The 14,388-nt window shown below is 39.6% G+C and overlaps 1 protein-coding gene across 2 annotated transcripts; it reads left to right on the top strand.

Moving 5' to 3' along the window:
- The first annotated feature begins 503 nt into the window (after nt 1–503).
- Nucleotides 504–12,428, top strand: sncb (synuclein, beta). 2 transcript variants are annotated; one of them, XM_026189521.1, is made up of 6 exons: nt 504–660; nt 1,663–1,793; nt 5,993–6,022; nt 6,287–6,372; nt 10,056–10,142; nt 11,583–12,428. In XM_026189521.1, the coding sequence occupies exons 2-6, from the start codon at nt 1,673–1,675 to the stop codon at nt 11,610–11,612; spliced, it is 354 nt and encodes a 117-aa protein (XP_026045306.1). In that variant the 5' UTR covers nt 504–660; nt 1,663–1,672; the 3' UTR covers nt 11,613–12,428. The 2 variants fall into 2 exon arrangements, with proteins under 2 accessions (XP_026045306.1, XP_026045296.1); XM_026189511.1 differs by having other exon boundaries at nt 505–660; nt 1,660–1,793.
- Nucleotides 12,429–14,388: the final 1,960 nt, after the last annotated feature.

Genomic DNA, 14,388 nt, shown 5'->3' with positions numbered 1-14,388 from the left:
ATTGTCTTGTTCTTTATGTTAAAGATGTGTAATTTATAGGGGATTAAAAACATATTCTGGCGATTGTTAACTGGGTATTAATACAAGTCAGAATGGCTCTTGGATAAGTGGAAGGTGAGATGTTCCAGCAGTTAAATCAAAAATGGAGACCAGCTATAGAAAAACTGAGCTCTAGCAGTTTTTCATTTAATAAAAGTTCACAAACAGAAAGTGATAGATAGATAGATAGATAGATAGATAGATAGATAGATAGATAGATAGATAGATAGATAGATAGATAGATAGATGGATATGCTCAGCAGAGTATGTAGTATGTCCAGAGAAGAAACGTAGATTTTCATGTATTTATTGTCCTAATGACACATGGTGTAACTATTGCAAAAAAAGTGGGCGAGGTAACGTGGAGTGGCCCTTTTTTCCTTGCTGTGACACATGAGGGGATCAATAGGCAATGGTGGAGAGAGGAGAGGGGGAGGGGGGTGTGGGGGGGTGTGGGGGGGCGTGATCGTCTCAGCCGCACTGTGAAGGGGGCCGTCCCTGTTGGTGGAGATCTGCCCGAGGAAGGCCCACCTAGTGATCATTTGAAGATATCTCCCATTTAGACGGTAGTTTGACTCGACTGTATCAGAAGGGGACAAGTCGAAGGCTATTTGTAAATAGGTAAGAACACGTTTTTCTACTGCTTAATCCAGTATTATTATTATTCCTGAACATATAGAGGTCACCTCCGTTTGAGAGCCATGTATGTGAGCGTCGTCACTGGAATGTTTGCACCGTGCTTGAAATACTATTAAATGCATTAAAAAAAAATACTAGTAATGATCGTGATTTTTTTTTTCTGTGTACTGTTTGTTTGTACGTGGAAGATAATGCACGTACAAAAGACACAAAAGCCAGGGGCGGAATGTGAACGTGGGAATCGGTCGACGTGAACTGGTGCATATTTTAATCATTGTTGCATCCTTGACCTGCAGCATCCAGGATGGGACTCGGAGGGACGTGTGTAATGCCAGAATGAAGAATACCAGCTGTTAGTCTGCTTCATCGCGATGTGCCCCCCGCGTGTAATCGGGCAGCCTCGTATCGCTTCCACACCACACAATTCGTCGCTAAAACCGTTATTCGTGCAGAAATCCTATCTTACACCGCGTTTCCCTTCCCCCAGCAACGCCATGTAGCTCTTGGAAATAGATGCCACCTTCTATCGTAATACGCCGTGCAGTCCTTTAAAAAAGGGGGCCCGGCGCAGTCATCCTGTCATCTTTCTGCTACTAAGAGTAGCGTTACAGACGAGCAATAATTAATGAGTTGCCTGCTGGGTTAACCATTTCATTGAAATATTTTTACCTCTGAATATTTCATGCATCGAGGAGGGTGTGAGGGGGAGAAAAATGGGGTTGAATGCATGAGTGAACAGAAGGTTTTTACTACAGCCTGATGGCTGGAGTGTGGCTGTCACGATCCACCACAGGAGGCGGTGCTGCCTTCTCTTCTCATAATGTATGCTCTAATATTAGACTGGAATATATAAAGGTTCATAAAAAATGGATGGGAATAAAATAATTACCCTCCCGTATTAATAATGAGGCTTTAAATGTGTATAAATAAGACAAAGGCTGCACATTGACTGACATCAGCTAATGGTGCTTCTCTCCACAGTAGCTTGGCCAAGATGGATGTGTTTATGAAGGGTTTGTCTAAAGCGAAAGAGGGGATGGCTGTGGCTGCAGAGAAGACCAAGGAAGGAGTTGCAGTTGCTGCTGAAAAGACAAAGGAAGGAGTCATGTTTGTAGGTAAGATGATCACAAATGTATGCTTGCAGATTATTTGCATGCAAATTGTACACACGCCTGTTATCGTCCCGCTACATGCAGGAGCAGCTGGAGAAAAGCTCAAGGAATATTTTATGACTTAGATCATGCAGTATACATCCTGAATCAAATGCTTCAATTATACAGTAGCTCTTCTTACTAACTGTGTAAATCTCTTATACAGGAAACAAACAAGCAGGAGGCTGAACGCATTGTTCGCCTATATATGTTTGTCTTTGTTTGTTCTCAGTTCACAGTTAAGGGACAATATTACAGCTATCCATAGCTCATTGTGTGCAGAAAGTGCATCCAAGTGCCTTCCTTTGATAAATCCAGTGTCGTTCACTTGAGTGGCGGCAGTATAATGAACCAGCCAGCCTCTGAGCTGATCAATATTTTTGTTCTAATGTTGCAAGCCGATTTGGTGTAAAATACCACAGCGTATCAAAAATGAGTAATCCAGCCCTGACTCTCAATTTCAGCAGAATAATAGTAGTGAACTCTGTTTCAAAGTATTTCGTTGTGACGTAGAAGTGTGTGATACAAGGAATCTGGGTGTCCTTGTGGCCTGTCTAGGTTATGGGAAGGAGATGGAAATAGGAGTGGGGGTGGGGCAGCTGATGGTGGGAGCAGCTCCTGCAACATGCCTGTGGATTGGATAGCAGCAGATTGTAAAACAGTGTCAGCAGTCTCCTCCTAGGGACAAACAGACCCTAGGAGGAGCAGGCCTGCTTTTTGTGCTTTTCAGTGCTGGCTAACTTGTCATTGACAGCCTGCAACTAACGAGCAAATCTGTCTGCTGATTTAAAGTGTAGTTGTCAGATATGCAGCTTGCATCATTAACCCAATCTATATCACTTGGTTTCAATCATTAATTAAATAGATGTAGCAATGGAGGGTGATAATACGGTATTTCTCAACATTTAAAACATTTAAATCATTTTCTGTTATGCTGTAAAGGTAGTGCTAATAAATTACTCAAGTAATCAGTGTAATTCATTATGTACTGGTGTCAGTTAAGATTTAATATCCCAGCATTTTTGTTGATAATCTGATGATTTAATGTCTCAAAAAAATTAATCAAAAGTCACATTTTCAGCAGTTGTTCTTATTTTACTCATTTGAGTTGTACAGTTTCCATGATCTTTTATTCTAAAATTTACATTGGTGTCTTCAGATTGGCTGCTTTCTTTTAATCAACATACCAAAAACCAGAACGTGTTCTCTGTGTGAATACATAAGATGAGAAGAGCAGCAAATCCTCACGACTGGTAGAGGATGCCACAAGTGACTCGCGCTGTTAATCAAAAGAGTTGCTGATGAGTTTCCATTGATCGACAAAGTGATTTATCAGGTGCACTTCAGCAGTCTTTATTTGCAACTTTCCCCATCTTGTTTGTGATGACAAATAGTTACTTACGTATTAGTCGGGAGATCAGTGTGACTCAGGAGACGCGGAGCAGGCCTGCTTGGAATTTATTTTGTCAGCTGCTGAGTTGTTGTGAGAGGAACCAAATTTCCAGTGACAGGCCTCCTGCTTGTTTTACAGTCACCAGCTTGTATAATTGATTCCGCAACAATATGATGGGTTACAACATCGAGGACACATCCAGCACAGGTTGTCAAATGTGTTCGCATTTCGGTGGAATCTCATTATCTTACACATTTAGCATAGTGTCCCTGTCACTGATCAGCACCACCAAACGTATCAGACTGTAGTCAAAACATGTGCAGAACCAATTTCATCATGTCCTTGTTAACGCAATGGCAGGAAAGGCTCACTTCTGTGGTGTCTCTGTGGTTCTACATGCCGCTGTTGAATATGGTGGTGCCCTAGAAAGCTGTATGTGATATGCTTGACAGTCCCTCATGGAGGAGGGGTAAGAGTGATCTAATAGGACTGTGGCCCACCTTTTGACAGCTGCTACTGCTGCTGCAGCTGCAAACCACCCAACCACCTGAACTGAGCAGTCAGGCTGAGAAAGGCAAGCAGAGGTGGGAAAGAGAAACCCCTATAGTATAGGATGCTATTCATAAAGCATCTGTTTCCTATTTTTTTATGACAAATTAGTATTTTTTTACAGCATCACATTAAAAACTGTTTTTATTTTGCAGACCCTTGCAGTCACACAGCATCAGTCCGACCATATGGAAATTTAGTTTACACAGTTATCGCTTTTGCTAACATTTGCAGTTCAAAAAAAATAGCGTTTATCTGTAATCGGTTTCAACTATATCATTTCATTAGTGCTAATTTGTTCCATCCTTCTTTTCTTTTTTTTACTTAAACACTACAAGAAATCATTATCAACCCTTTTTTCCTGATGATGGAAAATGTTGCAGATGTTTTGTTGAATCCGTAGTCTAAAAATATCCAAAGTCAGTTTGTGAAGAATAATAATTCTAATATCATTTGGCAATCACACCTGCAGCTATCTTCCATTTGTGCTCCATTGCGCAATAGCTGCAATTTACCAAAGCCAAACTTAAATGGAGGCATCACTCAGATGTACTGTATGCTTTGCTTTGAGGCTCGCCTTTTGAAGAGTGGCTTCTGTACTTCATTATTTCTGCTCTTTTTTTGTTGGTTTTTAAAGGCCCTCGGGGACCAATAAGTCCACTGACTGTTGCACAATAAAGAGGATGACAGGGCTTGAGTGATCAGAACTGGATGGGGCCTGCAGTAGATTGCCCCAATAGCATGATGGAGTACAGCGTGTAGATGGATGACAACTGCCAAAGAATATGGATCAGAGGACTGAACAGTGGCTTGGTTGTGGTTTAATAAGTCCTTACAATAAACCAAGAAGCCCGACTACTGTAGCCACCACTGTTCTCCAGGACCTGAGGCAAACAGTGAAAGATAAACAAAAATGATATTACAGTATTTATGAAAAGTAATTGGTTGGCGGTGATGGTCCAAATGTAATCATGTTAATTCAATTTCAGTTTATCACAAGAGGTTTTCTGGACTCTGGAACTTACTGCAGCTTTTTGTCATGTCGACATATAGCACTGGAGGAACAGTATATTAGGAACTGTGCTATCAGGTGGATAATGCTACACTCACAGTAGGAAAACAGTGGCTGGAGACTGCAGTGTGACCAAATTAGTGCAAGCATGTGCAGTGAACCTGTGATCTCATTGCCTTTGCAACAGTTGCGTCGACGACCAGCTGCAGTCAGTTGCTGTCTTCAAAGGGATCTTGGTGCATCAAGATGCAATAAAAAGGGAACAGGAGGGAGTCAGTGTGCTGCTAGTTTGCAAATGTGGTCAAGTTAGCAACTGTTTGCAATTTATTTGTTATAATTAATTAAATCAAATAAACAATCAAAAATCACACCTCTGTTGCCATGTACAAACACAGAGACTCCGAATCTTCCACAAATAGTGATGTAATTGCTGTAGAACCATGATTTAATTGCAAAATGATACGAATGATTGCTTCTGTATAGGAATATATACAGAGTACGGTCAGCTGGGTTGAGTGCCCTACTGAAAAGAGATGTGTTGCAGATGAGTTGCGCTCATCGGTGCTGATTGTAGCATGTTGCTTATCTAACTGCTTTTATTAAATAGATAAAAAATGATTTGCAAACAATTGCGAATCTGTCTGAGAGTGATTGCAGCCAATCTGAGTCACACCACAACTGTTTGGAGGGAGGTTGTTTACCACCAGCTGATCTGTGCAATCGCTATGTTATCAAAAGTTAAGGGTTTTCACACAACCACAGTTTAACAGTTGGTCACCAGTTTTTTTTATTTTGCCAAATGCAAAAAGAAAAAAAAATCAATGCAATCACTGGGCAAACACTGAGCTTACCTAGTTGCAGAGACGTTGCCCTCTTCGTTTTTGTTTTTGTTTTTGTTTTGTTGTTGTTTTGTTTTTTTTTAACTTTTCAGTAGTAAAGAAAAGTACATCGCTTAAAAATGACAAATTTTAACAAATAATAAGGGCAGTCAGATTCAGACTTGACAATCACTTTGATGATTTCATTTAAAGCCATTTGTTGCATTGCTTTTGTCATTAGCATCAGAGAAGTGTAAAGTTATAGCACCTACACACGCATGCGCACACACACATTCACACGAAGAAAACTAATCTCCAAACTTCAAATAGTTAATTATTTGTAAAAGAATCTGTGCCTTTTCTGACTACAGTTTGCTTTTTCTCAATTCAGGTAGCAAGGCCAAAGACAGCGTGGGCACAGGTGAGTTTCCCATCTGCTCGTTACCTCTTTGAATTTCTGTTAACTGGAGTTCGAAGCCTGGTTTCATTACAGTAGTAAAATACTACTGATAACTGGAAAACGGCTAATTTGTCATATGTAAGTGGTTGTTATGTCCAGTAGTGACATAAGAAGCAACGGAGGACCACAGTCATGCATCTTTTTAATCTATCTGCATTTGTCTCCCTCTCTCTCTCTCTCTCTCTCTCTCTCACTATGTGTGTGTGTTTGTGTGTGTGTCTCCAGTGGCTGAAAAGACCACCGGAGCTGTCGGGAACATCGTCGCTGCTACCGGCTTGGTGAAGAAGGACGAGTTCCCAGCTGACATGAACGTATGTGCTGCACGTCCTTACAGTGTAACACGTTGCTTTGTTGCCTGCAGTGAGGCAGAATAGCAGCACTGCATAGTGTTTAAACACACAGGAAATAAATTACCTGTGAACTTGAATTAGGAGTACAGCATTGTTGCCTTATGTGGGATCAGTATTGCATTACAACAAGTGGTGGAAAAAAAAATTTAAACTATTATATGAATGTCATAAGTCTTTAAATTAATTTTTTTTTTCATTAAAAAAAAAAAAAACTTCAGCTTGCATAATTCCTGCAAAATAAAGCATAAAAAAAAAAGAAAATAACATTTTCATTTAGAAGGCATCCATTATAAGATTAATAGGATACACTTAAAACATTTATTTATGATATACCTTACTTTTTATGTTATTCTTTATCAAGCTTTATTGTTGCAATACAGCAGTTCATTTCTACAATATTGGTGGACTTAAGAGACTTGGACTTAAAAAGGAAAATAAAAGCAGAAGACATCATTCTAGTGTCCAAAAGTAGGGAAGCCTCAATTTTCCTATGATGCATTCTCTTATCCATGTGTGTCTGCCAACTTAACTTTGCTTTGAAAAACTGGCTTTTTATGGAAATTTGATCTTTGAGCACAAGCTGAGATTTGATATCTTTAGAAGGAATTCTGTACAGTTTTTACAGGTTGTTTGGCATTCAATGAGTAAATCAAACTGAACGTGCATTACTAGTAGGGTGCACTCTTAAAGATATTCATATTATGACAAACTACCCAGTGTGCGCTAACAATGCAGCAACTTACTCTTATAAGTGACCGGCTTTATTTAGGTCTGCACATGTGCCGGAAAACAAGTGGAAAACAAAAATCTGTTCCAAACGTATGCCTCAATTAGAGCTGGCAACTTGCGCCAAGTTGCACTCATAAAAGCCTGGATAGGATCGTGATGACAGCAGAGCCAGATTTAGACAGCAGGGTCAAATCTGATGAATCTGCATGTCACTTCAAAACAGAATTACTAGTGTGCATTTGGACTGTTTCATTCTGCCGCTGTCAGCAAAAGCATGCACTGTACTAAATGTATATTTCCTGTCTGCACGAGTTTGCTCGTGTCTTTGGTTTAGAGGAATAGTTTTCCATCTGCTGAGGATGAATACTACACTGGCAATTGCTTTTATACAGTTATTATAAAAGAAAAAAACTGGAGATGACTGAAATAGACTTGGGCTTTGTTGCTATATACTCATTTCATTGAAGAGGACTTCTCCAGTCTGCTCTGCACACAGAGCTGCATTCAATGATTATTAAGGATGCAGATCACTGTTCAGGTGTCTTATGACAGAAACAATCTCTCTGTGGGACTATCACCTCTCTTAAAGCAAACACTGCTTTTCCATTAATGCCCTACCCCCACTAACATCACCGAATGCTCTTGCCCATTGACCTCAGTGTCACCCCTTCTATCCCCTGCTTTTATCATTTTTTTTAGGCACTCTGATATTATTTTGCAAGGAAAGGCACAAAATCAAGCTGACTTGACACAGCAGCGGTGAAACCTGCTTATAGCAAAGTTTGGACATTTGAGTGGCACATGCTGTGTTAGGATGCTTCTTTTCTATTGTTTTCCTTCCCTTTTAATGACCTGGAGATGCGCTGTCAGTATGTTGACATTTTGTCTATCTCTGTCAGACTGTCAGTGACACAGTGAGGTCCTCATCCGGTCCTAAGCCTTCATCACTCAGAGCTGGACCCTCTCCACTGACTCGCTAATCTAGTAAATCTGACAGCCTGCTCTAATAGGCTTCTCGAAGGCGTTATCTGAGTGATAAAGCTCCTCATTTCAGCACCCTCACAACAGACTGCTAAACTGTTGACACTGTGATCAAATGCACACAGCTACTTTTTGAGTTCAGTTTTGGCTCTGTTGGCCTCTAATCACAAAATTTCCCTTGCACAACCCATTCAGGTGTCACATTTTATAACATTTTATAAAAGCCTTGCCTTGTCTTATCCTTGACTGAATTAAAATTCGTGACCAATCAGAAATACAGATGCAAACAGTCTATTTCATGTTCACTTTTTCTCAGGCAATGATCCATCTGATTAGGGCTGTTCTAGCGATAGTTTTCCCATTGTGCAACCTCGACCATGCTAATCGTGTTGGTGGGCATACAGCAATAACAAGCCTGAGACAGCACACAGGATCACAGGCTGTTCTTTCCTGACCTAATTGACTTGATTAGTGCTGGGTTTAAAAATAAATGTGTGGTGCTGACCCACTAGCTTTGTTTCAGTGGAGCTTTATCTGTTTAAGAAAGCTCTCAGAAGCACTCATCACATGTCGTATGTCCACACAAACCATAGTGTTATACCTGTGTTATACAGATTTCTTTTCTTATTGCTGGTAAAGCAAAACAGCAATGATCTGATCTTACAAACAAGTATCACTCAGGTGTGTGTTCCCCACAGCTGAAAATAGTCCCCATCAAATTTGATATTTTTCTCCTGTTTTGTTCCTGTTTGAGTGAGTTTACTACTACCCACCATTGAGAAGGGCTGTTTTAGAAAGTGATTCTTTTTTGAAATTCACTTTTAAGTGGAAGAAAGAGACAGTTTTGTTTGTGCAAGCTGCTGCGGGGTGGTTCCGTAAGAAGGAAGTACTGACAGATTAATGGACTTTTCTATCTGCACACTGTGCCAGCCTTTTCCTCACACTCCAGTCCCACAGCTCAGTGTCTGCAATAGACTTGCAACAAGACCAAGACTTTAAATCCATACTAACAGCTCTGTATGGCCAAAAAGCTACAGTCAGAATCATGCCACAAACTCATATATAGCATATACTCTTTATAATGTGCTCATTTCAAGCAGTTGATCACCATTTTCGTTTAGGGTTCTTAAATGTTATGCTCACACTGTCAAACAAATCTCACTCAAAAATAGAGCAAGTCCCTACTTCACGGAAAACGCTGGCTAAATATGTTAACAGGACAAATGTTTTGTTTGTAGCTTCTGGCTGTTTGTTGGAGTCATTATATTATATTATATTATATTATATTATATTATATTATATTATATTATATTATATTATATTATATTATATTATATTATATTATGAAGGTTCTGACTTTCCAGAAAGAGTTTTTTACCTTCAATACACTGTCACACCACTGTCACAGGGTTGTTTCATGAAGCACAGCATATGACTCAGATTGATGTTTTTTATGGGATTCTGTCAATCTGTAGGGGACAAAATATCTAAAGAAAACTCTATTGCAGTCCATTAAAAAGTTTCAAAGTAGTGAGTCAGGCAGAGCAATTGTGTCACCCATAGAGCTCTTCAGTTAGCTGAAATCCCACAAGGTTGTCTAATTGTTCAGAAGTGATTTCTAGACTCCTCAGAGAATTGAGAAATTGGACAAACCAAGAAATGTAGTTTTCTCAACCTTGTCTTTTGCAGAACAGACAACCAAAATTGAGAAAAAATGGTACTGTACGGCTATACTTGCAGTACGTTTTATGATTTAATTATTACCAGTTTAACTGTGCCTTGAAAGAGCATTAAAAAATGTCATTTTTGAGAATTCCCTGATGGTAAAAAAAAATAGGTTGACAGTGTATTAATGACGACGTATCTGTATGATTGCTTCTGTTTCTGTAAATCTTTCCTTCTCTGTATCTCTTTATGTTTGTCTCATTTTCTAGCCTGAGGAGTATGGGCAGGAGGCCATGGAGGGCCAAGGAGAGGCAATGCTGGAGCCAGAAGGGGAGACATATGATGAGTCCCAGCAGGTAATCAGCCTACAATACGCAAAGTGTACACATGGCTCTGCTCTGTCATCAAAGTATCACAAGAATCAGCTTTTGAATTGGACTATAATTACATTACAGATCATTTTTGTGTAAAACCCTTTAAAAAAAACTGTGGAGTAGTGGACATCAGGCAGAGATGAGTCCATTCACTTACCGTAGATTGAGGTTCATCAGTATTCACGAGCTCTGCATGGATACACATTTTAGCTGTATTGGATTTCAATGGCACTCCACTTTTGCCCTCCACTTGTGTCCCACACAAACACTACAGCTCACGCTGAGGTACTTTTTTCCTTTCTGTGGAAATGATAACGGAGGACTTAACAAGCCAATTGCCACGCAGCTAGTACAGTGAATATAGCACCACCTACTTTCACTGAGCGTTGGGTGTGTGTCCGTGTGCACGAAGGAGGTATGTGAATCTGACACAGATGGTTATTTTTGGAATTTGGCTGTCAGGGGCGAGACAAACTGTGCAGAACTGATGGCTTTGAGTACAGATTTTAAATAGCGATGGTAGCATATAAAAATATCATACAGTGTACATAATGTCAAAGGGCTGATCGTGCTAGTATGAGAGCACTGATCCTGTGTTATTGCCACTGAATATATACGTTTTCTGAAGCGGGTGAAATAAGATTTATTTTGAGATTTTATGTGATTTCCAATAATAATATATTCTGTGTGTTTACTTTAATAATCCTTAGCATCAGTGGAGTCTTGCACTAGTTGGGAAAAGGAGTAAACCCGAGGCGTTCCCTGAGATCCAAATTCAAAGTGAATTTCTCCACGGATGTGTATCATCCTTGTCCTCCTACTCCTCCGTGTCTCTTTCCCCTCCCCCATCTTTTGCTATACCAGCGGTGTGCAAGCTCGGTCTGAATGGGTGTGGTGATGACGCTCTCTGCCTTCATGCATTGTGGGTAATGTCAGGGTCTCCCTGCATTGCTGTAAATATGGAGTCTGAGTGCTGCAGAGTGAACGAAGCCATCACTGGGAGGATCTGAAAAGAAATCTGTGTCATCCAGTATCACTCAAGGCTTTGTGAATACATTAGATGACATAAGACTGTTGGAGGCTGTGTTATTTATTTATTTTTTTTATGATCATGTGTGGTGGAGGCGTGTGCAGGCTTGCAAGGATATGGAGAGTGTGCTCACGATGCGCGTCCTCGATGTAAGTGCAGTGTTGTGCTGCCCTCTGCAGGCTTGAGAGAAGCACTGAAGGAACAGATGAGCTCAGCTTCAACAAAGTGACATCATTACCGTCTGCTGAGACTAATAAACTCTGTATCATATATTCTGCTAAATCACATTAAAGCTGAATATTATTTTAGATGTAGATTTACCTTTAGAGCTTCTGTGTGCTGCAAATTTTACTGGCCATCCTCATAAAAAAACTTGCTCTTCTTTTCCCCAGGAGAGCCAGGACTACGAGCCAGAAGCATAAGAGCATCAGTCGAAGCCACCGTCCAACCAGCAGCACAATAATATTTCTAATAATAAAAAGGACAAATGCTGAAACTATTACAATTATATTCCTGTTGCAAAAAAAAAAGAAAAAAACAATAAAAAAGACAAGCATTCCCACTGAAAAATGTTCTTCCTTCAAGACAAATCTTTTATTATTATATATTGTAAATGTCATGTTCTTAATGTAATGTGTTGGGTGTAGGTATTTATTGAGATGTAGGATTTGTCCTCACGGTCTCATTTCCTTGATTCCCTCCCAATGAAATGAGACCAGAACCAGGGCTTGTGACTTTGTACTTGTGTGTATCTGTATTTAGAAATGTGCAATAGATGTTCATCATCTTCCAATGAGACATTGGGAGTGGTAAAAAATAAATATGACCGGTTGCAAGCAGATATGAATACAATAATATCCTCCTAAGTGTCGACAATGCCTGTTTGTGGAATTCTATTTTTCTTTTTGCATTTCTTTGGAAGTTTAATTTGAACGTTTCTTGAAGTAAGAGTTTTTTACATTGTATCTTTATGATTGCTTGTGAAATCATTCCAGTAAACTATCTGTTAGAAACTGACAGAGTGTACACGTTTGTTTGTGTGGGTGTGTGGGTGTGTGTGTGTGTGTGTTTGTTTGTGTGTACTGAAGATTTTATCAAGTTAAAGTCAATATATTATGTCTTGGAATCATAATGGTTGTCATAACAATATGTGCTTTAAATTGCAGGACTTGTCAATATAAAGGGTTACATGTTAAGCCAGACATACAAATCCTCTGTAAATAAAAGGTTAAAAAATACACATTTGTTAGCGTTGTTTAATAATGTGCAAACTCATTTACTGCGCTGATCGCTCATCGCATTTTAAATCTTTTCTAAAGTTGACCTCAATAAGAATCTATTATGCGTCGCCCTCGCATGTTTATCTTTTTTGCTCACTCTTGTCTGGGGTTTGATTAAAGGATGTGTAAAATCTGCTGAGTAGGCTCTGGCCATTGGCACAATGGTGCCATATTTGGGATTCCAGTCTGATCGTGCCTCTTTGGGTGGGTTTTGTTTTGGTTAATCCAGCTGGAACGTGCAGGCTCGGTGGTGCCGGGCTCAAGCCGAGGGTATTAAACAGCTGCTCCTGCCGCTCTCAGGTCAGAAGGGTGTGTGGAAGCTGCAGGGACAAAGACAGGAGCCATGGCATCATTCAAGAAGTCCTTTGAGGGCCTGAAAAGCACGAGCCACTCAGCCGCTAAAGGAGTCACAGACACTGCAGGTACAGACCGGTGGCTACAAGGTGATACGATCGACATCAGACCTGGAATCAAGAGAGTTGTACTGCAATTAATACAGCATTTTATTTTTCTTTCTAAGAGATTTTGCAGTAAAATGAAGTTTAAAAGCTGTCAGTCACTTTAAAAACCTGTGATGCGTTTCCAGTGCAGGCAGCTGAGGAAGCCGTGCAGCAGGTGGCAGACTCCTCCAAAGAAACAGTCAACAAAGGTAAGGCGCACATTCATTCTTTCTAGCATCATATACTGTAATTAGTTGGTGTTTACTGAGGCATGGATGGCAGACACAAGCTGTCAGTCATATTACTGCCAAATTAGATGTTTAATTGCTAATAAAAGCAGAGCAGTTAAAAGGAAACATGAATTGTAAAAATGAATGCAGTCAAAATAGAAATATTGGAATTATTATAACAGTATGAATAAAATGCAAATTTTATATTGTTTAAAATTAGTTTTAGAAATAATTCCTCGGGTTATTAGAAAAATTTGAAATGTGGAGAAATATCATATTTGACAATCATACAAATGAATGCACTGTGAAAATATTAGTTGAATATTTTTTATTCAACTCTATCCAGTTGAATATTAGCTGAATATTAGAGGATTTGTTGCTTAGCTTACTTCTCTTCTGTTCTGCTCTGACTTATCAAAGCTGCTGAAGAAACCAGCAGGCAGACTCAAGCAGCCATAGGAAAAGCTGCGGGCAAGGCCACGGACACCATCAAGGAGTTTGGGCAGAAAATGGAATCTAAATGATCCCTAAAGAATGGACACTTGTAGCTGAAAGTTAAGCCAACTTGTCTGATCACCCCCTTCAGGCAGGGGAAACTGTTGGGATGGAATTATGCAAACCATATAAACTATTTTTAAAAAGATATAAACTATAGTTATCGATATATATATATATATATATATATATATATATATATATATATATATATATATATATATATATATATAGATAGATAGATATATAGATATATAGATATATAGATACATATATAGAGAGAAAGAGACATATGGCTTTACGTAGCTAACATTCCAGAAGAAATGTTTATAAACTGTCTTTTCTAATTTTCCATTTGTGCTTTTTTTCTTCTTTTTCTTTTTTGCTTTCTGCCTGTTTTTGCGAAATAAATGAATTCCAACACCTCTTACGGGTTCGTAAAATGTGATATCCTGCCACACTCAGGAGACTTAACACTGTTAGTTGCTCTGCAGGCACGGTATCTATGATGCATCCTGTTTTGTTGCTCTGTGGAGCGCACTCATCAGTGAATCACCACGGTCATCATTATTACCAACACATTGCTGAGAAGATGGCCTTTGGCAGGCTGATGGCCCCTGATGAGAGTGTGATCAGAGCCCGTCTACCTTGGTCCTCAGCAGCACACCTCCCCTGCATCCCACTACGTGGTTGCCAAGCAACAGAACTCTGTGGCAGCCTTCGAATTAACGGCGAGAATACTTATGTCAGTAC

This window comes from Astatotilapia calliptera, chromosome 2 (assembly GCF_900246225.1).
Source record: "Astatotilapia calliptera chromosome 2, fAstCal1.2, whole genome shotgun sequence".
Classification (NCBI taxonomy): Eukaryota; Metazoa; Chordata; class Actinopteri; order Cichliformes; family Cichlidae; genus Astatotilapia; species Astatotilapia calliptera.
This window is presented reverse-complemented; position numbering and strand designations above follow the sequence as displayed.